At 40.6% G+C, this 22,357-nt stretch overlaps 1 protein-coding gene across 4 annotated transcripts in view; it reads right to left on the reverse strand.

Moving 5' to 3' along the window:
* NUP205 (nucleoporin 205) overlaps positions 1-16,982 on the reverse strand; it is a 67,361-nt gene extending 50,379 nt beyond the window's left edge. For 3 of the 4 annotated variants that reach the window (XR_010591505.1, XM_005305261.5, XM_042859771.2), the window contains exons 1-6: positions 16,828-16,982; positions 10,335-10,477; positions 8,991-9,162; positions 7,718-7,862; positions 6,353-6,512; positions 1,797-2,025 (exon numbers count right to left, since the gene is read on the reverse strand). Coding sequence is in view for 3 of the 4 variants with exons in the window: in XM_005305261.5 (XP_005305318.1) it covers positions 1,797-2,025; positions 6,353-6,512; positions 7,718-7,862; positions 8,991-9,162; positions 10,335-10,477; positions 16,828-16,855 (877 nt within the window). In the remaining variant the exon portion in view is untranslated. Of the gene's footprint in view, positions 1-1,796; positions 2,026-6,352; positions 6,513-7,717; positions 7,863-8,990; positions 9,163-10,334; positions 10,478-16,570; positions 16,779-16,827 lie in introns of those variants that run through there. The other variant, XM_065561400.1, reaches the window with a different exon arrangement.
* Between the last annotated feature and the right edge of the window lie 5,375 nt (positions 16,983-22,357).

Consider the following 22,357-nt stretch of genomic DNA (forward strand, 5'->3'; position numbering starts at 1 on the left):
TCAGAGGGTGGAAGAGGGTGGGATATTTCCCAGGGAATGCCTTACTGCTAAATGATGAACTAGCACTCGGATGAGTCCTCAAGGGTTAACACATTGTTGTTAATGTAGCCTCACACTCTACAAGGCAGCATGAATGGAGGAAGGGGAGACAGCATGGAAGAGAGAGACAGACACACACACCGTGTGTGAGAGAGAGAGAGAGAGAGACGCGCATTGCCCCTTTAAGTACGCTGACCCCACTCTAAGTACACTGCCCTTTTAAGTAGGTCAGCAAGTTGAGACAGCAGCTGCTGCCAGCAAGCTCCCTCCATCCTGAGCCCTGTCATGCCCCCCCCCCCACTATGGAGATGGGGTAAAGAAGCGGGGGACGGACATTAGCACCCCTCTCCCCCCCCCCCCCCCCGCACAGCAAGCAGGAGGCTCCCAGGAGCAGCTCCAAAGCAGAGGGCAGGAGCAGCACACGGCAGCTGGGGGAGGGACAGCTGAACTGCCTGGCAATTGATAGCCTGCTGGGCAGCTGCAGCACAGGGAACTTAGGGGAGCAGGGAGTTGATAGAGGGGCTGCCAGTTCACCCTGGTTCCAAGCCCCCACCAGCTAGCTGCAATGGGCTGCTTTTTCTGCAAGCAGTGAACAAAGCAGGCAGCTGCCAAACGATGTTGTAAGGGAGCATTGAGCAACTTTAAACAAGCATGTTCTCTAATTGATCAGCAACGCAACAACGAAACAATGTTAACCAGGACGACATAAAGTGAGGAGTTACTGTACAATATGCATTCATTTAAAAGTTTTTTGACTCAACATACATTTTATACTATTTCTTTCTCTATGTAATAAAAAAAACACAGCCATCATTCTCTGGATGCATTTACAAAGCTATGAAAAAGACGACTACCACCACTAAATTCAACCTAAATGACTCCCTTCCAAAAACCAAAATTTGAATCTGTCAATCTCCCTTCCTCAAGCAGAAGCCCGCATAAATCAATCAATAGGCCTTGCAACAAACTCTGAAACTTATAAATGTCAGACTCCATCAATATAAAAGGGAAACAGAATCTCGCACCTTCCCCAGCTTTAAAAAAAAAAAAAAAGACTGTCCCATTGCACATTGAAATAAATACACTAATGTGCAATTACTTACTCGCTTGCTCCTCCCTCATTTAAAAAAGGAGAGAAATTCCATAAAGTTACTTTACTGCACTGTTAGAGGTGAAAATTTACATGAACAAGTCAGAAAAGTTGAGTCAACTGTAACTGCACCATTTTGTGTGTGTGTATATGTAAACAGCATAATGAATCTTAGAACATCACAGTTGTTCATCTTCAAAACTCTTTCAACATGAATGAATTAAACCTCAACATCCCTGTCAGGGTATTCTCAGCCCCATTTTACATAAGGAAACTGAGCCATAAATAATTTAATTGATTTACCCAAAGCCACAAAGGAAATCAGTGTACAAACTCAGGATTACAACTCAAGAAGATTCAGGATTAAAACTCCAGCCCCATACTCAGACCAGGCCCTTCCTCTATTACCCACATAACTGAACCCAGTTTTTTTTCATCTAGTATCAAGTACAGCACTATAAGTAGGTTTCAAGTCAACCTTTACCCCACTGAAGTATTTTCACTGTATCAAGAAATTTTCTACTTAAAATGTATACCCCACTCAAGTATGATGCCTTACTGTAGTAAACAATTATTAAAATGTTAGTGATAGTAACAATTAAAGCTAATATATTTTGTGGAATAATAAAATACCTATCTCCACAACTTAAGAAAACTCTCCCATTACCTTCCCGATCCTCTGTGCTCTGTTCTAGAAAGCTGACATCAAAGCAGTAAAGAAGAGCCATGAGGAGGGACAAGTTCACACAGTCCAATAAGCCATCAGCTTCAACTGTCACTTTCTCCAGATAACTAATAAGGATTAAAGTATCATCCTTGCTCAGTGGAGACTGGCAGGTCCAGACAAACAGGCTTTCAGCCAACGACTGTCGGCATTCTTTGATAAGATCAGAAACCTAGTTTTAAAAAAGAATTAAAAAAAATAATCAAGTTTACAGTTATTTTCATACAATTATCTTCAAATTGTTCAAGTTGTCTTGCTCAGTCAGTCAACATGACTAGGACCAATTATATAAGCTTATTTGGAATCCCAATGAACTTGTGAAACTGCTGTTCTTTAAAACATGATTGAATCAATTAGGATTTATTCTTGGCTTGATATATATATATATACACACACATACCATCACCATTAACATGAATAGGATTTACACATGCATATAGATAGGGCCTTACCAAATTCACGATTCATTTTGGTCAATTTCATGGCCAGGAGGGTTTAAAATTAGTTAACTTCATGTTTTCAGATCTTTACATATGAAACTTCACAGTGTTGTAACCGTGGGGGTCCTGACCCAAAAGGCAGACATGTTGGGAGAGTTGCAAGGCTATTGTAGCAGTGTCATGGGATTGTCACCCTTACTTCTGCCCTGCTACTGGCAGAGGCACTGTCTTCAGAGCTGGGCAGCCAAAGAGGAAGGCTGGTGGCCGGGCACCCAGCTCTAAAGCTATCACCACCACCAGCAGCAGTGCAGAAGTGAGAGTTGTAGGCTATGGGGCTGAGAGGGGGCTTTGCCATATGTCTGGTTTTCCCAGCAGTCTCCCACCTATGTAGGGAGTTAACAGCTGGCGCCACCATCTCCCCGCGCAAGGAGGTGACAGCTGGCACCGAGGAGCTTCCTGCAGCTGGGGTTGATCCCCGAGGTGGGTCTGTCTCACCCCAGAAGCAGCCCTTGCAGGGGAACAGGAAGTCTGGTCCCTTCAAATCCCTGGCCAGAGCTAGCAGCTGGACTCCTGTATAGGGTAGGAGCCCCAGGCTGGGCACCAGATTTCACAGGGAAGATCAGATTCCACGTCCATGACACATTTTTCACGACCATGAATTAGTCCATGAATAGGGCCCTACATATAGACAACCCTGAGAGTCTGAATCTGTGTACTTTTTCAGTCTCCATTAATGTATGGAATAAAGTGTGTAAACCCATTTTTTCTTTCTAACGCACACAGTCATTTTCTAAGCATGTTCTAAACCTATATTAGTATTCAAAGCCTTGGTAAAATCTCAAACTAAAAAGACCCCTCTCACAAAGCCAATACTTTAATTTATCCTAACACTAAACTCATAAATAAGATTGTTCAAGGACCTAAGATATGTAAAATGGTTGCTATTTATCATAAATTGATTTTTAACATATTATAGATGGAGCAAGCAGCATGGCCTATATAAAGGTTGCCCAAGCATTTCCATGCTAAAGGCATAATTTTCAGTTTATTATTTTCCAAAAATGTATTTGTTAGACTGAAATTGTATATCTTGCTCTCTGACAGGGATCAGTTTGTTTGTTTTTCCTGAAAGTTCCAACAAAAGTAAGTACAAAGTGATAAAATCCTACTGAGGAAAACAGAAAGGAGCGTAAACTCTGGCAAGTCAAGTGTAAAAATATAATTAGGCAGGCCAAAAAAGAATTTGAAGAGCAACTAGCAAAAGACACAAAAACTAAACCAGAAAAACTTTTTAAAAGTATGCTCAAAGCAGGAAGCCTTCCAAAAAAAAAAAAAATCACTACGGCCACTGGACAATCAAGACGCTGAAGAAGCACTCAAGGCTGTTGTGTTGAAGATAAGTGAATTCTTTCCATTGCACAGAATGTGAGGGAATTTTCCACACCTGAGTCATTCTTTTTAGCTGACAAATCTGAGGAACTGTCTCAGATTGAGGTGTCAATACAGGTGGTTTTGGAACAAAGTGATAAATTAAACAGTAGTAAGTCACCAGGACCAGAAGGTATTCACCCAGAGTTCTGAAGGAATACAAAATTACTAATAACTATGGTGTGTAACCTATCACTTACACCAACTCTGTACCAAATGACTGGTAACTAAGTGGGGATATATAGAGATCTATAAAATCATGACTGGTGTGGAGAAAGTGAATAAAGAAGTGTTATTTACTCCTTCACATAACACAAGAACCAGGGGTCAAATAAAATTAATAGGCAGCAAGTTTAAAACAAACATAAGGAAGTCTTTCACACAATATAATCCACCTGTGGAACTTGTTGCCAGGGGATGTTGTTAAGGGTAAAAATATAACCAGGTTAAAAAAATTATACAAGTTCATAGAGGATAGGTCAGCAATAGCTAAGATGGTCCGGGACGCAACCCCACGCTCTGGGTATCCCTAAATCTCTGACTACCAGAAGCTGGGACTGGACAACGGAGGATGGATCACTCTGTAATTTCCCTGTTCTGTTCATTCGCTCTGAAGCATCTGGCACTGGCCACTGTGGAAAGACAGAATACTGGGCTAGATTGACCATTGGTCTGACCCTGTATGGCCATTCTTTATGTTCTTATGCATTTTATCTGTTAACAGATTCTCTTCCTTTCCCGTTCTCCACTCCTCCAAAGTCCATCCTGTATTTGAACAGCTTTTGTATATCAGCTAAAGGGGACATAGTTCAAACCTGGAATATTCCCCCTACATCACTGATTTGGTGCCTTTGGGTGACTCAGTAAAAATCAGATGTCATTTGGCTGTATTTTAAGTTTCTAAACTGTACTTGACACATGCTCACCATTTCTGATACAATATCAAAACTAACCATCTGCCAATGTCCCATTTCTATTGTGCATGTTTTTTTATTAATAGAGTGAAAAACTGATTAGATAATCTTTCAATCTTCCAATGGATTTGTACGTGTATGCATATTACAGTTGAGTATATTATCAGTTTTAATTAATATGTAGAATATTCTGGAGTATCATCTGTAAAATTGCATATGGAAGGAAGCAAAGGTCTGAAATAAATTTTCTAATCTGCTTTAATGTTGGTTTAACATTCATACACAAAAATGTAATGTAAATACACCTCTACCCCGATATAACACGAATTCGGATATAACGCGATAAAGCAACACTCGGGGGGGGGGGGGGGGGAGAGGCTGCGCGCAAGTTCGATATAACGCGGTTTCACCTATAACGCGATAAGATTTTTTGGCTCCCGAGGACAGCATTATATCGGGGTAGAGGTGTATCATTGTTCTTTACATGATTCCTGGAGTAACATCAAAGTAGTTGAGAGACTAGCTCCTTGCTTTAGGCCCCCAAACTGCATTCTACTTTTCAGAAGAACTGTCACTATGAGCTGTAAGCACAGAAAAAAAATTGTGATGTTAAAGTTTGGGTCTGACCTACTTCCCATTGCAGACAGTGGCTACATGCACAATCACTTTAAAGGGTGCAGAAATTAGCACTCTATTTTCAAGTACTTTTCAGTATTTACTATTTATTAGAGGTATGTCTTGCCATATTAAATTTAACACAGATGGATATACAAAATATGCTTAAGTGACTGGACCCTACTTTGTCATGTTTTGTTTATTTTTGAAATTTAGTTCTCCATTTTTAATCACCCTCCTTTTTATTTGTATCTCTTAAAGTAAAATAAAAATTACTTTGTGTTTTAGATTTTACGCTATATCTTTATATTTAATTTGCTCTTCTGTTGTCCTTGCTTCTGTTTCTTTGCTGAAGGCAGAGAGGGGCTGCTCTGGTAAAGTGTTGGGGAATTCAAGCAGAACAAGCATGCAGAAACTCACCCCCTGAACTGGGGAAGAGAAGTTAATCATAATATTTCATCCAGTGACAAAAGATGCAGAAGTAGAGAGGAGGAAAATAAAAATAATCTCATGGGTAATTTTGGAGACAGGGGGAAAGATGCCACTACAACCCACCAGCAGATCTGAAGGAAGGAAAGAAGTCAGAATCACAAGCAAGGGAAGGAGATGACAAGAGTATCAATAGTGGATCAGCAGGCTGAGAGAGAGCTTTTGATTTACCTGAGCAGTCCCTGTCTGAAACTACTATCAGAAACCAGAATTTTATTTTTTACTCCTGAAAGGTGCAGCATACAGCCTTCATTGGTTCTTTCCTCACCATCCAAACACAACTACGGGCACAAGTTCTTGCTTCCTCAAACTGAATCCTCTCTTTTATTTGATGAACTGTCCCAGCCTAAAAGCTGGAACCGTCTGGTTGATACATTTCTGCTCACTATCTGATACACAGAATGTCCTGGACCCTGCCCTCAATCAGTATGTGGAAGAAATAGCAGATGAGGAGAAAATGATCTAAAACCAGAGTATAACTTAAAAAGAAATAAACAAACGGCCAATGACATTTTATTCCAGAGAAGAGAGTCACATTTAAAACAAAATATTCTCCAGGAGATTATAACCACATTTTAATCTTTGCAGTAATTTGGCAAAGTGATTTTCTTACCTCTTTGCGATGTTTCTCACTGCCCAGACCTCGCTCCCTCTGTAGTTTCTCAAACTCATTGTTCACATCGATATGAGATACCAGAGTTAGGATCTTCTGAGTCAAACCCTGCTCCATCAGCTCATCTGTAAAGCGTGTTGTCATGGACACCAACTCTGTGCTGTAATGAAGAGACACAACGTATTAACAACTGAAACAACAAATAATGCTATTCCTGATCACAGTAGAAGAAACGTGATGAATAAGGCTACGATTTAGTCAACGGAAGTCACAGCAGTAATGGATTCTGTGCCTTTACCAGACCTCCATGACTTCTACGCTTCAGGAGGCAGAGGCGGGACTGTGCGCCCCTGCCTGCAACTGGGGCTGGCAGGAACCAGGACCCTGCAGTCCCAGCCCCGGGGCTTCCACCGGGGACATGCACCCCAGCCCCACGTCATCCCGGGCTTGGCGGGGGCTGCAACCGCGGCCGTATGCCTCAGCCCCCCAGTTTCCGCCGGGGCTGCAACCGGGGCCATGAGCTATAGCCCCCCAGCATAACAGGCTTGGTGGAGGCTGCAGCCAGGGCTGCGCGCCCCACTTGCAGCTTCCCAGGGCCGTGCACCTTTCTAATTCCTCCATTACCTTCACTGTAAGTAACAATGCCCACACTTACATTCTACAGACTTCTCTTCCTCAACAATCCTTGCACCTGGGCAAATTTCCATAGCTCCACCACTCCAGTGAGATATCCATAAATTGATCATCCCTATTACACTAGGGTATTTGTGATTACACTATATCCCAACTCAATACAAACTATATTAGTATAATCTATTTACATGGAGTCAACCAGCCAAGGTATGCTTCTACTGTATACTGTGTTTGTTTTGTATTTTACCAAGAGCACCTCACATGCACATATACATTTCTACAGTAAAATTTGCATTTAAATAAAAATAAGTTAAAACTTCTCAGCTTCCCAGATTGTAAGAGCTAGGAGTCTTGCAAAGGCAGAGAACTCAGTCTCTGTAGTGGACACAAGCACTTCACATCATGCTTGAGTGACTACTGCTTGTCAGTGCTTGGAGCAGCATTAACTGGCTCTGCAGGGAGCAGCACCTGCCACAACACAGAGCCAGACAGTGAAGGGGTATGCAGGAGCAGAAGAAAAGGGGACTCCCAGGTAAACAATAAAATGTATTTAAAATATGGAAGGATACTGTGCTGAAAAGACAAGAAAGCAACACCATCAAGTTATAGTGAACGAATCTGAAAATTCTTACATCCCCCAAAACTAACCCACCTAGAATCCATCAGTGGCCAACACAGGGAGCGATTTAGCGTGCCTCATATCCAAGTCCCAAACATAACTAAAAGACAGACCTGAGTTCCAATGTCCATGTCTTGCCCCGTCGTGACTGGATGAGGGCTCGAAGTGAATTGGCAATGCATCTCTTTCCATCCCAATACAAAAGAACTGCCACTAAACCCCTTGTAAGGCCAGGAAAATGAGGTTGCTGGTGCTCCCCTCCAGAAAGAAAAATACAGAAGCACAAAAAACAAACAAAAACAAAAAAACACAACCCTCAACATACATAATCAATCATATCTTTGTATTTGATCATATTTTTTTTAAAAAGAGAAGTACAACAAGCCTATAACAAAGCTCTGAGTCCAAATTATATTTACCAACAAATGTTTATCTTAGCCTATTACACTGCACAAGCAAAGGCCAATAACAATTTAATTGTACTTAAAAGTCAGTTTTTCAGTGCTCATTCAGACAGAAAACCTTAATTTCCAATTTTGTTTAACTTGCTTCAGGACGACCAACATGGTCATATCCACATTTAATAAAAATAGGCATATTCCAAAAACTCATATCAGATGTGACAAAGTAGCTGATAATGATTCCTAATGGAATATCTTTTTTAAAAGACAGACTTTAAAGTCAGAAGGGACTATCATGATCATCTAGTCTGCCTTCCTGCACATTGCAAGCCACAGAACCCTCACCCACTCTCTCATGTAATAGACCCATAACCTCTGGCTGAATTACTGACATCCTCAAATCATGATTTAAAGACTTCAAGTTACAGAGAATTCACAAACATCATCACTTTTCTGCCTGCCAGATAATGTGGATTACTTGCAATCACATTATTCATATCCTGAGCATCAGTTTCTATGTCATGGCACATAGTACAGCCATAAGCTCATAGTACAATTAATACATACTTCACAAAATGAATCACTACTACATTGTTTTATGAAGAAATTAATAATCAGCTATAAAAAGAATAATCAATTTATTTCTTGAATCCAGTGATAAATTACTTGTTCAAAGTAACTAACAATATTGTCAGCTCCCTACAGATTATTCCCCCTTTTACAATGACTGAATAAAATAATTTAATGGAATCAAAATAATATTTTTCTACTGCATTACAGTACCAGGAATAATTTTAGATCTTTATGAACATCTTACAGAGTTGGATACTAAAGCCCTAGTCCAACAGAGCATTTAAACATGTGCTTAGCTCTAAGTAAATGACTAGGTCCAATAAGAAGCCTATAAGAATTAAATTTCCCCAACTCTCAGGACGCATTTAGTGTTCAATGAAACTATTGTCCCCACAGTTCAGTGTCTCCTTACCAGCTAGAAGGAGCTCAACAGCTGCCAGCTCTCCAATATCAAAGAGGTCACTCAGGATAAAGGCTTCTCTGATGAGCTGCTCTGGCAAAAGTCTGGTACCCTGCTGACCCTGGATGGCAACCCCTTCAGTACTTGCCTTCTGAATCTTCTCGTGCTGTTGCACATTCTTTGGCTATAAAAAAAAATAAGTAACAGAAGTTCCCAAAAGGGCAAGATGCTGAACAATTATTCATTTCTGTCAAAGCTGATCAGAGAGCAAGAAAAGCTGGTCACATTAATTCTTATTTACAACTACCACTCTGACATGTTAGGCTTTCATCACAAGCATTGCCTATATTTTTTACATGTAGATAGTAAAGGTGTCCTCAAAGTTATTTCACAGTGTAATGCAGAACAGGGCTTCTTGTGAGGCTATACCAAAAATGATCTTATATTATCAGGGCTGGAGCTTATTTTACTTAGAATAATTTAAGGTTTCAAAATAGCTTTTGATATATTCCCAACAGGAATTTTCCAATCAGAAACGGATCTAACCTTGATGAAAGGCATCATGAATGTTGATGAGAAACTGTTAAAGAATAAATTGTTTTACAAATAATACATTATTCCTTTTTTGGATGTCGGTCAACTGCTAAAATGTAGAGAAACAAGATCCTATACGTGCCTGAAGCCTTCAACCTATCAACTTTACAAATAAAAATGAAAACTTCTACTATGAATGTTGCAGGAACGGTATTTTTTCCTTACTGTAATGTTATTTCTAAACGGATATCTACTCCTCCATCAGTCAAGTGCTAAATGGGTTTTCCCCCTCATCCCACAATCTTCAGAAAGAGCATCCTGTACGCTTTTTGTTTTCAGATGCTTACTTGCTTTGCCTGCTGGCATGCTTAAATAACTGCATCATAAGCATGGAAAAAACACAAGCAGAAATAATTATGTGCTCTAGCTCAGAAGCCTGGATCAAGCAGAAAAACCCATCAGCACTTGATTGACTGAGCAGAGGGTATCATGATGGATAAATAAATTATTCCTCTCCAAACAGTCTGTTTGAAAACCAACGAAGCAAAATTCTGATCAACATCAAATTATTTAAGTGTTCAATTGCAAAAGAAGCCAGATAAATAATAAGACTCTTTCAAGTAATTTTTATTCTTATAGCACCTAAGAGTTCCAACCAAAATTGCAACCTCATTTTGCGAGGCACTGGATAAACATAAAACATAAGATTATAACTCTGTAAGGTAGGGGCTAATTTTAAAAAAGAAAATAAAATGTCAAGACAAACAAAACACACTGGTCTCTCCCCAACCCATTACAGAAGAGAAAAAGTTAGTTAATTACCGGATTTCTGTACAGTGAGATAAAGTCAGGCTTGTGTTTCTTTAAAATCTGGTCCAGGAGATGAATGGCTTCAGGTTGCCTTTTCCAGATAGCATTTACCACTGTTTGCCAAATGTCCTTGTATGGACCCCACAAACTGGCAGCTAAAAAGAAAAATTTGAAAAAAAAAAAAAATCATATTGAAAGTGGGAAGAGTAGAGGAAAGATTATTTCTCCACACATTACATTCTAGAAACAGATTACTATTTAGATTTACTGCATAGTCTCAATGTGAAAACACAGGAAGTTATGCACACAAATCTTTTACATCCAAAATGAGAATATGCCACTGAATAAAGACAATGATTTTCTTATTTTGGGAGGTGGAAATCTCCTGGGATTGGGCAGGGAGGAAGCAGGGAGTGGAGAAGAGATGAAGGTGATAGCTGATAAATTCTGGAACCATATTTTCTTTACACAGACATATTTGTTACAAATATAGGCCTCATCCTGCATCCTATCAACTTCAGTAGGACTACTGGGATAAGTAAGAGTTGAAGAGTGTACCAGAATCAGGTGAGGCAAGGCAAGCTTCCTGATTTCAACTGTTGATATAACAGACCAAAATGGAACAAAATCAACAATATCAGAAACTATACGTGAACAACAATACTCTGTCATATTTGATTTATCATTACATCTGTCTATGTAAAACATTTTGTTAAGCTACTAAGTTACTGTATTTTCTGGCGTATAAGACTACTTTTTAACCCAGGAAAATCTTCTCAAAAGTCGGGGGTCGTCTTATACGCCGGGTGTCGTCTTATAGGGCGGGTGCTGAAACTTCCGAGCCGGACTGGAGAATCTGCGGTCGCCGCATATGGTGGGGGGAGCTCAAAAACGGCCGCGGCCGCATCCCCGCCCGATGACGAGGTGAGGGGGCGCCTCACCGGGAAGGTATAAGTGAAGGGCGGAGCAAGCTGCAGGCATCCGGGACGCCCGGGGTATGGAAAAAAGAGATAGAGCGGCGCTGTGCCCAGAAAAACACGCCTCTTTCACCCGTCTGGCCCGCCCTTGTATCTTATTACCGTACCTCCTTCTCTGCCTCTCAGATCTCGCTCCTGAGGACTGCAGTGAAGCGGCGCAGGCGCGTATGTGCGAGATCTGAGAGGCAGAGAAGGAGGTAATAGGATACAAGGGCGGGCCAGACGGGTGAAAGAGGCGTGTTTGCGCTACCGCTCTGATAGTCTTGGAGACAGGGAGGGCTGGGCAGGCAGGGAGAGCTGACCAATCCAAGCAGGCTTTGTATACAACAACCAGCCAATCGCCGGTAAGGTACATCGCTTGCCATGATTGGCTGGTTGTTGTATACTGGGTACCACATACAGTACAGCACCAGTATCTGTATCTGTTCATACAGTATAGCACCAGTACATACAGTACAGTATACAAATGTCCAACAGTCAAAACCCCATCATGGCTCCACCAGCAAGAAGAAAGAAATATGAAGCCAGTTTCAAACTTAAAGTTGTAAACTTTGCCATGGAACATAATAACTGCGCTGCTGCAAGACAATATGGAGTAACAGAAAAGATGGTTCGGGACTGGAAAGCAAATGAAAAAGCATTAAAGAGTATGCCAAGGGGTAAGTGTGCATTAAGAAGAGGCACTCCACATTGGCCAGAACTCGAAAAACATGTAGCAGACATGGTGAATGAGCATCGCCAAAACGGTTATGTAGTGACACGAAATAAAATACATTTGTTTGCACTTCAGTGGGCCAAATCTAACCCAGATCACAGCAACAGATTTAAGGCCACTGTATCCTGGTGTACTAGATTCATGGGAAGGCATAATATGGTACTGAGGCAAAAGATGAAAATTGCCCCAAAATTACCTGCAGATCTTGATAGCAAAGTAAATAGTTTCCATCGATACGTAATACAACAGCGCACTAAACATGGCTATGCGTTAAGTAGTATTGGAAATATGGATGAAACTCCAATGAATTTTGATATGGTTGGAAATAAAACTGTCCATCAAAAAGGTGAAAAAACAATTTTAATTAAAACAACAGGACATGAGAAGTCCAGTTTTACAGTGGTACTAGGATGCACAGCTGATGGCACCAAACTGAGACCAATGATTATTTTTAAAAGAAAAACAATGCCGAAATTCAAGTTCCCTGTTGGTTGTTTTGTACATGTGAATGAAAAAGGCTGGATGGATGAAGAAGGGGTAAAGCTATGGCTTGATAATGTATGGAGCAGGCGACCAGGTGGACTTATTCAAAAATGTAGTCTACTGGTGTGGGATATGTTCAGGGCTCATTTAACTCCCAGCACTAAGCAAATGCTTGCAAGACTAAACACAGATGCAGCAGTTATTCCTGCAGGATTGACATCGTTGGTACAGCCACTGGATGTGTGCCTAAACAAGCCATTTAAAGATCGCATTCAAGAACAGTGGAATGAATGGATGGTTAGCGGCGAAAAGTCATTCACAAAAGGAGGAAACATGCGTGTTCCACAGTTGGATGTTTTGTGCAAGTTTGTCATAAAAGCCTGGAATGATATTGATGCAGAAACAGTAATCAAGTCTTTCAAGAAGTGTGGCATATCAAATTCATTAGATGGTATGGAGGACGACTACTTGTGGCAAGATGAAGAGGAAGCCGAAGCTGAGACCACACCATCTGATACGGAATTCGATCCATACGATGACTGCCTTACAAATGTATCACAAGATGTCATTGATGTACTTATGATATCAGATGACGAACAGGAGGATTTTGAAGGCTTTTAAAGGGAAACTGTCACGCCAGCAAAACCTGTAAAAATACCGTAGCTTGCAGTTATGATGGGCGTTGCTAACTCGCCAGGGACTTGCCCGGCACTTGCTCTCTCTCTCTTGTTTGTTATCTTCCTCCTATCATCATCAGTTCCAGTTTGGTTGACAGCTTAGAAAACAAACAGCATGGCAGCTCCCATGGGTTTATTGTCTTATCCTTCCTTTCAGCTTTAGAGTGAATTAGGAAAAGTTTAATCCACTTGCACTGTTTTATGTTTACATGTTTGATGACAAACAGCCTTATGTTTATAAGTGACAGTTTTCCTGCTAAGTACCTGCATGTCATAAGCATTTGAATTAAAATTACCATATTGAAATCAAATCTGATGTTTTTTTTAATTTTTTTTTGGTGTGCGTTGGAAGAGGGGTAGTCTTATACGGCGAGTATATCCCAAACTCTATATTTTAACTGGAAAAGTTGGGGGTCGTCTTATACGCCCAGTCGTCTTATACGCCGGAAAATACGGTATATATCAAAGCAACAGAGTCTCCTGTGGCACCTTTAAGACTAACAGATGTATACATCTCTGTTGCTTTTTACAGATCCAGACTAACACGGCTACCCCTCTGATACTTAAGATATATATATATATATATATATATAACCTTTCAAATGTAATCATCCTTTTCTGATTTTAACAGAAGTACAGTTTAAAAGGTGATTTTTATTCACCAGATCGTACTATATTAATAAGATTTTCCCCCATGTTTGTTGCTGCCATACCACATAATGACAGGAGAGTGAGAAATACAGTAAACAAAAACAAAGAATACTGAATAAAGCATTGCATTGATAAACATCTTACAGAAGTGCAAATTCTGGCTATTAATATTTTATACATAGATTCATAATACATGTTCATCCTCTACAGCAATAAAAGTCAGTTATAGAAATATGAATTTGTTTTACAATACAAAAAGATTAATGAACCAGCATGAAATTGGTACACTGAGATGCTTTTCACAAGGATTATTTTTGGAAGCTACCCAGCGTCACCAATTGTTATTTAAGTCAAGTCTCAGACCCTATTCTATAATCCAACTCTCCTCCTTCACTTGTCGCCACTGGCACAAGTTTTTGCTTGGAAATGCTATATTTGAATTTAGCTCTGAGGATGAACAATCTCTCCACATTAAAAAGGATATCATTCTGGATCAAAGTTTCTTTGCATAGGAAGGAATTTAGGAAGCTTACACTAAAAGTTTACTTATTTTCTTTCACCAGCACATACACAAGAACAGCATCCTACATTATCAACAGCAACCTTAATATTCAAACACTGATACCGTAATGCAGAATCATTCTTCAATCTAGATAGTATAACTGGCAAAAGTATGAAGGCATGATATTTGGTAAATAATTCCTGCCTACAGAGTATAATCTAGTATTCTGATGGTTTACAGAAAAACTCTCCAAATAACCAGCCACCAATCTAACATAGAAATGCCAAAGTTTTGTTTGCTGGATATGTCTGATATTACTGAAACAACTTTCATATTCTTCCCAAAACAAATCACCACCAAGAGTACCTACTGTATTATTATTTGTATTGCAGTATGCCTAGAGACCACCAAATCAAGGATCAGGGCCCCACTATGCTAGGTACTGCACAACACATATAACATAAAGATGGTCTCTGCCCCAAAGGGTTTTCAATCTAAGGCCTTGTCTACACACACAACTTGAAATACTTTAACTAAAACTGGGTTAGGCTTAGTTGAACTTTTTTGCAGTGAAAACAATCTCAGGATAAACTCATAGTGGAGACAAGGCACAGATAGTTTTTAAACTCAGTGTTACTAGTAGAGGTCAACTTTATATTGGCAACCTGGGGTTTACCTCGACTAACTACTCGAGGAATGAACTACCCTTGCCTTGTCTCCACCATAAGTTTACACTGAGATAGTCATACTTCTTTGCAGTGAAGACATAGCTTTAGTTAAACCAATGCAACCTCTATATACATGTTCATAAGTCAGTTTACACAAGGCCTATATCAATTTAGTTTAAGTCCAACTAGCAATTCCCCCTAGCCAACCAGTGAAAATAGTAGCAGAGTGAAACTGACAATTCTGGATCTGTTTCATTGTTTCTAAACAGTCTTGGAAACAGCAGCAAATGGAGCAGCAACCATGTCTATTTCACTCAGCCAGAGGAAGACACCAACATTTGTGAAAATGGGAAAGAAACTGGGGCAGACAAAAAAGAGAAGCTCAAAAAAGAGGGAAGACAAAAAAGGGGAAGGGAACAAAAAACCTTTGGAGAGTGAAGCACTTTCCACTCTACAGCATCTAGAAGATGAAAGAGACTGGACACATTTCCCCCATTTATTAGCTAAGCCTGGATTCTCTGAGCAGGGTCCAACAATATTACCCTGGTGGGAATTACAGCACATCCTCCCACCAAGCTGGATTGAAGACAGTATTGTGTGCGCATGTTCATGTGCATGCAGCACTCAATTACCAAAAGTTCATTTGGCCCCAGCTGCAGCCCCATCATTCTCTCCCATAATCTCAAGGGTGTTTTAGTAGTTTATTTCAAGCCACAGCAAAGATTCTTCCTCATGAAGAATAAGCCACATGCTATGGCCTCAATTCTCAAAACACATACATGCTTCATTTTATGTGGGGGAGTACTGCCATTGGCTTCAAGTGTTCATAGGATGGGGCTAAATCTGGTTCCGCTATTTCCAATTTATGAGCAGGGCTGTTTCTAAAAAGTTAGGGTTTAGATGTTGGAAATACAGGGGCTGGAAGGAAACTCGCTGCACCCACTAGGCAGGCATGAACACACCAGATGGCACCACAGAGCAAGGAGTTCTGCCTCCCAAAGCCTTATCTTCCTCATGTTACCTAGGTTGCCAACTCTCACAATTTCATTATTTATATTGCTGTAGTGGCTAGGAGCCCTAGTCTTGGACCAAAACCGAAATGTGCCAGGCACTGTGCAAAAGAACAAAGAGTCCCTGCAATAAGCAATTTACAGGCCAAGCGTGAGACAAGAAATGAGAGATGGATTCAGCAGACCGGGGACTATAAGGAAATAAGACAGCATTGATCAGCACCATAAGCTGTGGGCTCAGCTCACCAGCAGCCTAACTGTTGTCATGGGATTTGCTGACTCGGAACACATTTTGTTTTTCTTAGAGCTCCAGCTGCTGGACTCCTGTGACTACACGAGACTCGGAGTTTTCATTCCCATGCTGGGGATGCGTTTCTAGCCTTGGCGGCTGCAGAGAACAACTAGGGATACGGGGGGAACGAGAGCCCCTAGGGGCCCAGAAACCAAAAGGCAAAGAACAAGCCTCCCATTTATTTATTTGACTTCCTCGGGGGGCCGCTGGCGCACGCGCTTTACCAGCTGGGGCCACGGCGCCCGGCAGCCGCCGCCGGACCCAGACACGCACCCAGACTCCGAGAAACGGGCGGAGCAGGAACAACCGGGGCCTCCAACACGCCCGTCGGGCCCGGGCCGGAGCCGAGGGGCCCCGCGCGGGAACAGGGGCCGCAGACGGCGCCTCTTCCACTCCCCCCTGGAGCTCCTGGCCCCGCGCGCTGGGAGAGGGGCCGACGGGGCGCCCCCGCCTGCCGATAGAGGCGAGGGGAGCACGAGCCGGTGCCGCGCCGCCCCCGAATACCGGCCTCGCTCTCAGGCTCATTTTACCTGAATTTACCGCCAACAGCGCCGCCATCTTGGAAATCAACGAACAGGCAGGCGCCGCTGCCGCAGAGAGGCCCGGAAAGAGTTGGGGGCGCCGGAGGCGCTGCCTGCCTAGAAATATCGCTCTCCTCGCCGCCTACAGGGGACGCTACTCCCCATAAAACCCTAGTGGGAAGGTCCCTAATATGTTTGTAAACTATACGCCCCCTCCCAGGTAGTGAGTCTCTTTGAAACAGGCAGGGCTGCCTTTGGCAAGCCGGGGTCTTCATGGGCAGAGCGCGATGCATGCTGGGAATTGTAGTTCATTTCTGGATCGTATGAAGTTATGCAAACGACTGAACTAAAATTCCCACGTAGCCCATCTGCCCCACACTCTTTATCCAGGGTGAAACAGGATGGATGGATGTGTTCAGGACCTTTATTCTGCTCAATACAAAACCACATTACTAGTGAGCCCACTATCATGTGTGCAAAAAAATTCATATGCACCAGAATCACACTAGAGACAAACTCTACTCACCCACCCACACTTGAATGGGGGAAAAAGTGTTATCTTACTGTCCTGCTTAATAAATAAATAAACTATTTGCTTAAAAAAAACTAGAATTTCCAAAGGTTATATTAATATAACCTATTTAAGTAGTCACAATGACCAACCTTGCCTTCTCTATGTGACCCTTTATAATTTTCTCAGAAAAGTTCTTTTTTTACTAGAATGTATATTAATAAGCTGAATTGCAATGTTACATACTAGATTAATGTCTGAAAGGGAAACAGACCTCATGTCCCCTGACTCCTGGTTTTCCTACTGGAAGCCGGTGGAGATACATTTACAAAAATGACACAACTGTAATAAAAACAAGTATTAACAGTGTCCAACTTAGTTTATATTATGGTCTGTGAAGTGAGTTCTATAGCAATTATAGTCTTAATAGGAGAAGTTATTTGGAAGCGTTAGTTAGGGTGACCAGATGTCCCGATTTTATAGGGACAGTCCCGATTTTTGGGTCTTTTTCTTATATAGGCTCCTATTACTCCCCATCCCCACTTGCTGTCTGGTCACCCTAGCGTTAGTGTGCTTGTTTCCTTATTAATTATATATTTCACATTAATGGTTTCTTTGTATTAATGTGTTTTCTACTTTTATTAAAACATTTTCGCTGGGACTACTCACAGTAATAAAATGAGGCACATGTATAAGTGTTCACAGTATCAGGGCCACAACTGGAACCTTATGAGCCAATCAGACTCTATGCATACAGTGTTGTTGTAGCCATGTCAGTCCCAGGATATTAGGGATACAAGGTGGGTGAGGTAATATCTATTTTTGGACCAACTTCTGTTGGTGAGAGAGACAAGCTTTCAAGCTTACACAGGGCTCTTCTCCAGGTCTGAAGTTGGTCCAGAAAAAGATATTACCTCACCCACCTTGTTGCTCTAATCAGATACTATGTTTCATAACTCCCATCTTACATAATGAAAATAACATATATAAGTTTTATCCCTCTCAATTTTTTTCCTCCCTTCCTTTTTCAGGTCCTGATGAAGAAAGTGCCTTCCATTAGGTCCCTCTCCTTAGAGCCGTCACTGTGGGAAAATATGCCTGAAATGTGTGCCCTAAGCAAAGTGTATGATTACATTCATTTCTATAGACAGAAAATTTCCCAGTTTTTCAACTAAAAGCCATAAACCAATAAACAAATTTCAGGTTTTCAAAAACTGAATATCTTCAATTTCTGCAGTTGTTCATTAAAAAACTGGGAAATTTTGAAATAAACAAATATTTTCAAAAAAAAATTTGATGAAAAATGGCCTTTGTTCTGGAAAAAAATTCATTTACCAAAAAAATAAAACCAAATTTTAATTTTGAAAAATCCTAAAATTTTTGACCAATTCTAAAAACAGTTGTATTGGATTTGGAATCATATGTCTTGTAGTCTTTGATTATGGACTAGAGTTTCCTATCCTGGACACTAGGGGACCTAGCCATCCCAATGGAGTTCAACATGGGGCAAGGAACATTTAAATTGTAACAAGATCAGTAGTCTCAAAAGAAAGTTGAGGAAAGGACTGTCAGATATTAAGAGGAGAAGAGACTTGAACACATATCTAGAGCTAAGGAAGGTGTACTAATGTCTGACAAGTCTCCCACATCTGAATATCACCTACTGCCCTCCTGCTTTGAAATAATATCCCTTGCAAGGCTCTTCCAGCCATTATAATGATTGCAACTTTTCTTCAGCATATTCCCATAGAGATAGGAGATGCCTTCAAGAGACACATTTATGTCAGTGGCCAATAGCCTAACATTTTCACACTTGAACTTTATTAAAACTAAGTTTCTCTTGCTGCAAAACCATGTTGTACAAACTATATCCATGAAGAGCAGACAGCAAATACTAACGAAGAAAGACAACAGGATAGGAGAGGAAAGAAAAGAGACAATACAGAGAAAGCAGAGACTGGAGAGTCAGGATGAATTAGGGAGAGACAAAAGCCAGAAGAAAGGGAATTACAGTGGAGAGTAGTCAAAGCAGAAAGAGGAGAGATGGAAAGAAAGGAAAAGAAAGCAAGAATGAGAAAACCCATCCTGCCAGAATGAATTCCTCTCACAGAGCTTGAAGAGTAAATATTTGAGAAAGGGATATCTTTTTTTTAAGACCATTGCCTATATTAAACTAATTTGTTTATTTTAATGAAAGGAATTGTATTCCCCTAAACTCTTTCTCATTCTGGTCCTGGCCATTTGTCAATCATAGATCTAGCCCACTCAGAGGTCAGAAATGACAGAGGTAACAGGAGACTCAAATTGTTTGATCTCAGGTAGGAAAAAATGGTGCAAGAGAGGGAGTGGAAATTGAAAGTAAAAAAGATAAAGGAGAAAACAAAAATAGGAAACAGATTTCTTTTGGCAGAAGGGAAGGTTGTCATATTTCTTTTGGCATTAAGATGTTTCCAGATTGTATGTATTTAAAAAAAATCCCATTGGAAGAGGAGATCCTGTGTAACCCCCACAGATCTAACATTTAAAACTTCCAGATAATTCATCGACTTGCTCTGCCAATAGCTTAGATAGCAGCAGCAACAACAAAATACAATGAAAAATGGGTAGGAGAGGAGGTCCTTCAGGAAGAACAAACGGATTGGCCGGATCTATTTACAGTTTTTATACCAGTTCAACTTTGTGTGTGGGTATGATTTTTTTTACCAAAATAGTTATATCAATACAACTCCTTGGGTGAATTCAGTTATACTGGTACAGTAGTGCCTAATAGCACTATAGCTTATTCCCTTTCACGTATGCAAATAAGTTATATTGGTATAAGCACCATTGTAGAGTTCAAACTAGGGAAATTGTAATGCTTTATCTATACTGATATAGTCCACACCAGGGAGGTTGTACTGCTTTAACTATACTGATATAGTTAAAGTAGTACAACTTTTGGTGTAGACAAGCCCTTAGGCAATGATCCTCTGCTTATTCCTATTTTATTTGTTATCTTGTAATTTATGATCCCATTGTTCATCCAGAATCACAGAAAGATGGAATATGTCTTAGGGTATGTCTACACTATGAAATTAGGTCAAATTTATAGAAGCCGGTTTTATAGAAATCGGTTTTATACAGTCGATTGTGTGTGTCTCCACATAAAATGCTCTAAGTGCACTAAGTCGGCGGACTGCGTCCACAGTACCGAGGCTAGCGTCGACTTCCGGAGCATTGCACTGTGGGTAGCTATCCCACAGTTCCCGCAGTCTAGACATAGCCTAAGACTCATAGATCCTGCTGGCTTGGAGGGCTCAAGTCATCCCTGGCTTAGCCAATGGAGCATGACCAGAGATGGATTTGATGGATTGTGCTTTAATGATATTCTGAGATAGAGTTTAGACACAAAACAAGAAAAACTGTTCTGTGGCTTTTACTGGGTATTACATATTTGGTTGTGATATATGAGATCCTCATATGAAAGGTGCTATATACTGTAAGTGGAAATAATTATTCCTAATAATTAAAATTATTAGCACAGTAGACCCTGATTGGCATTCTAGGAGCTACCTACTATAATACAAATAAATAATAATAATATATATAGACATCATGGTTGTAAGCTAAACCACACATTTAAAACGACGGAGTTATTTTAGTATCTTTTTCAATTTACCATAATTTCTTTCCTAGGCTTAATTTATAGTGGCCTTGTTATCACCTGCAGCTTGATGAGCTAGAGTGAAAATTAAAAGGCATTTCTGCATTGTAGCAGACAAAAATGGTTTGTAAAAGAGGTGCTCCTTTATGTAAGTACAGTACATTCTTTAAATTGTGAAATGTGCTTGTGCATCCCAAATGTTGCAAGAGATGCAGTGTTGACTACTGATCAAAGCAGAAGAATTTCTGAGACCTGTCCCTGCTCTGACACTGTCTGTGACTCAGGTGTGTATACACTATGCAGACTATGCCAGCAAAGCTATGTCAGCGTAGCTGTGCCAGCATAACCCCATTGTATAGACACAGCCTACACCAACGGATGGGGTTTTTCTATCCCTGTAAGGATGCCACCTCTGAACAACTATAGTTAAGTTGACAGAAGCATTTTCCCATCGCCAAAGCAGCATCTACACTTGTAGTTAGGTTGGCATCGCTCCGGCATTCAGGGCTGTGTTTTTTCATACCCCTGACTGACGTAGCTATGTAGATCTAACTTTTAAGTGTAGATCAAGTCTCAGTTTACTCATCTGTAAATAACTGGTATAATATTTTACAGTAGGTCTGGACTGCTGAGCAATTGGGTGATTATTATGGTAGAGTTTGTGTCCCTGCCTAGACTTGCAAAAAGGGTGTATTTTTCAATTGTGTTAGCTCAATTGGATGAAAAAAACCCTTACCACTTGTTAACATGCAGGCTAACATATCTGAAACCATGTTAGCTGACTATGGCTATGTCTTCTCTGAAAAAAAGCTATGTTTTATACATCAGCTGTCTCAAAGTAAAATATTAGTGGGCGCAAGACACAGGTAGTTTTTACCTTGATGTAACTAGATCAGCTGGAGGTATAGGGCTACAATGAGGCAATGACTACAGTGCCTTGTCTCTAGTAAGATTTTACATGAGTTGGGGCTTGTCTGCACGTAAAATGCTGCAGCTGTGCTGCTATAGCACTTCAGTGTAGATGCTATCTATCTAGGTAATCCATCTCCACAAGGGGCAGTAGCTAGGTTGATCAAATAATTTTTCCATTGATCTAGCACTGTCTACATAGGGACTTGGGTCAGCTTAACTATGCTACGCAGAGGGGTGGATTTTTCACACCCTGACCAACGTAGTTATGCCCATATAGTTTTCTAGTGTAGATGGAAAAAACACAGCTTTTTTGCAGTGATGACATTACCTGTGCTGCCACTTAGGGAGGAGCATAGATTTTAACTTCATCAGTTTAGCAATTACAATTTCTATGTTGTGACTAGAGTTTTAGAAGGTGTTAATCACACCTCTGAATCCTAGTTTAGACAAGACCTTTAGCTAAATAGGTTTTC

This window comes from Chrysemys picta, chromosome 1 (genome assembly GCF_011386835.1).
Source record: "Chrysemys picta bellii isolate R12L10 chromosome 1, ASM1138683v2, whole genome shotgun sequence".
NCBI classification, from domain to species: Eukaryota; Metazoa; Chordata; order Testudines; family Emydidae; genus Chrysemys; species Chrysemys picta.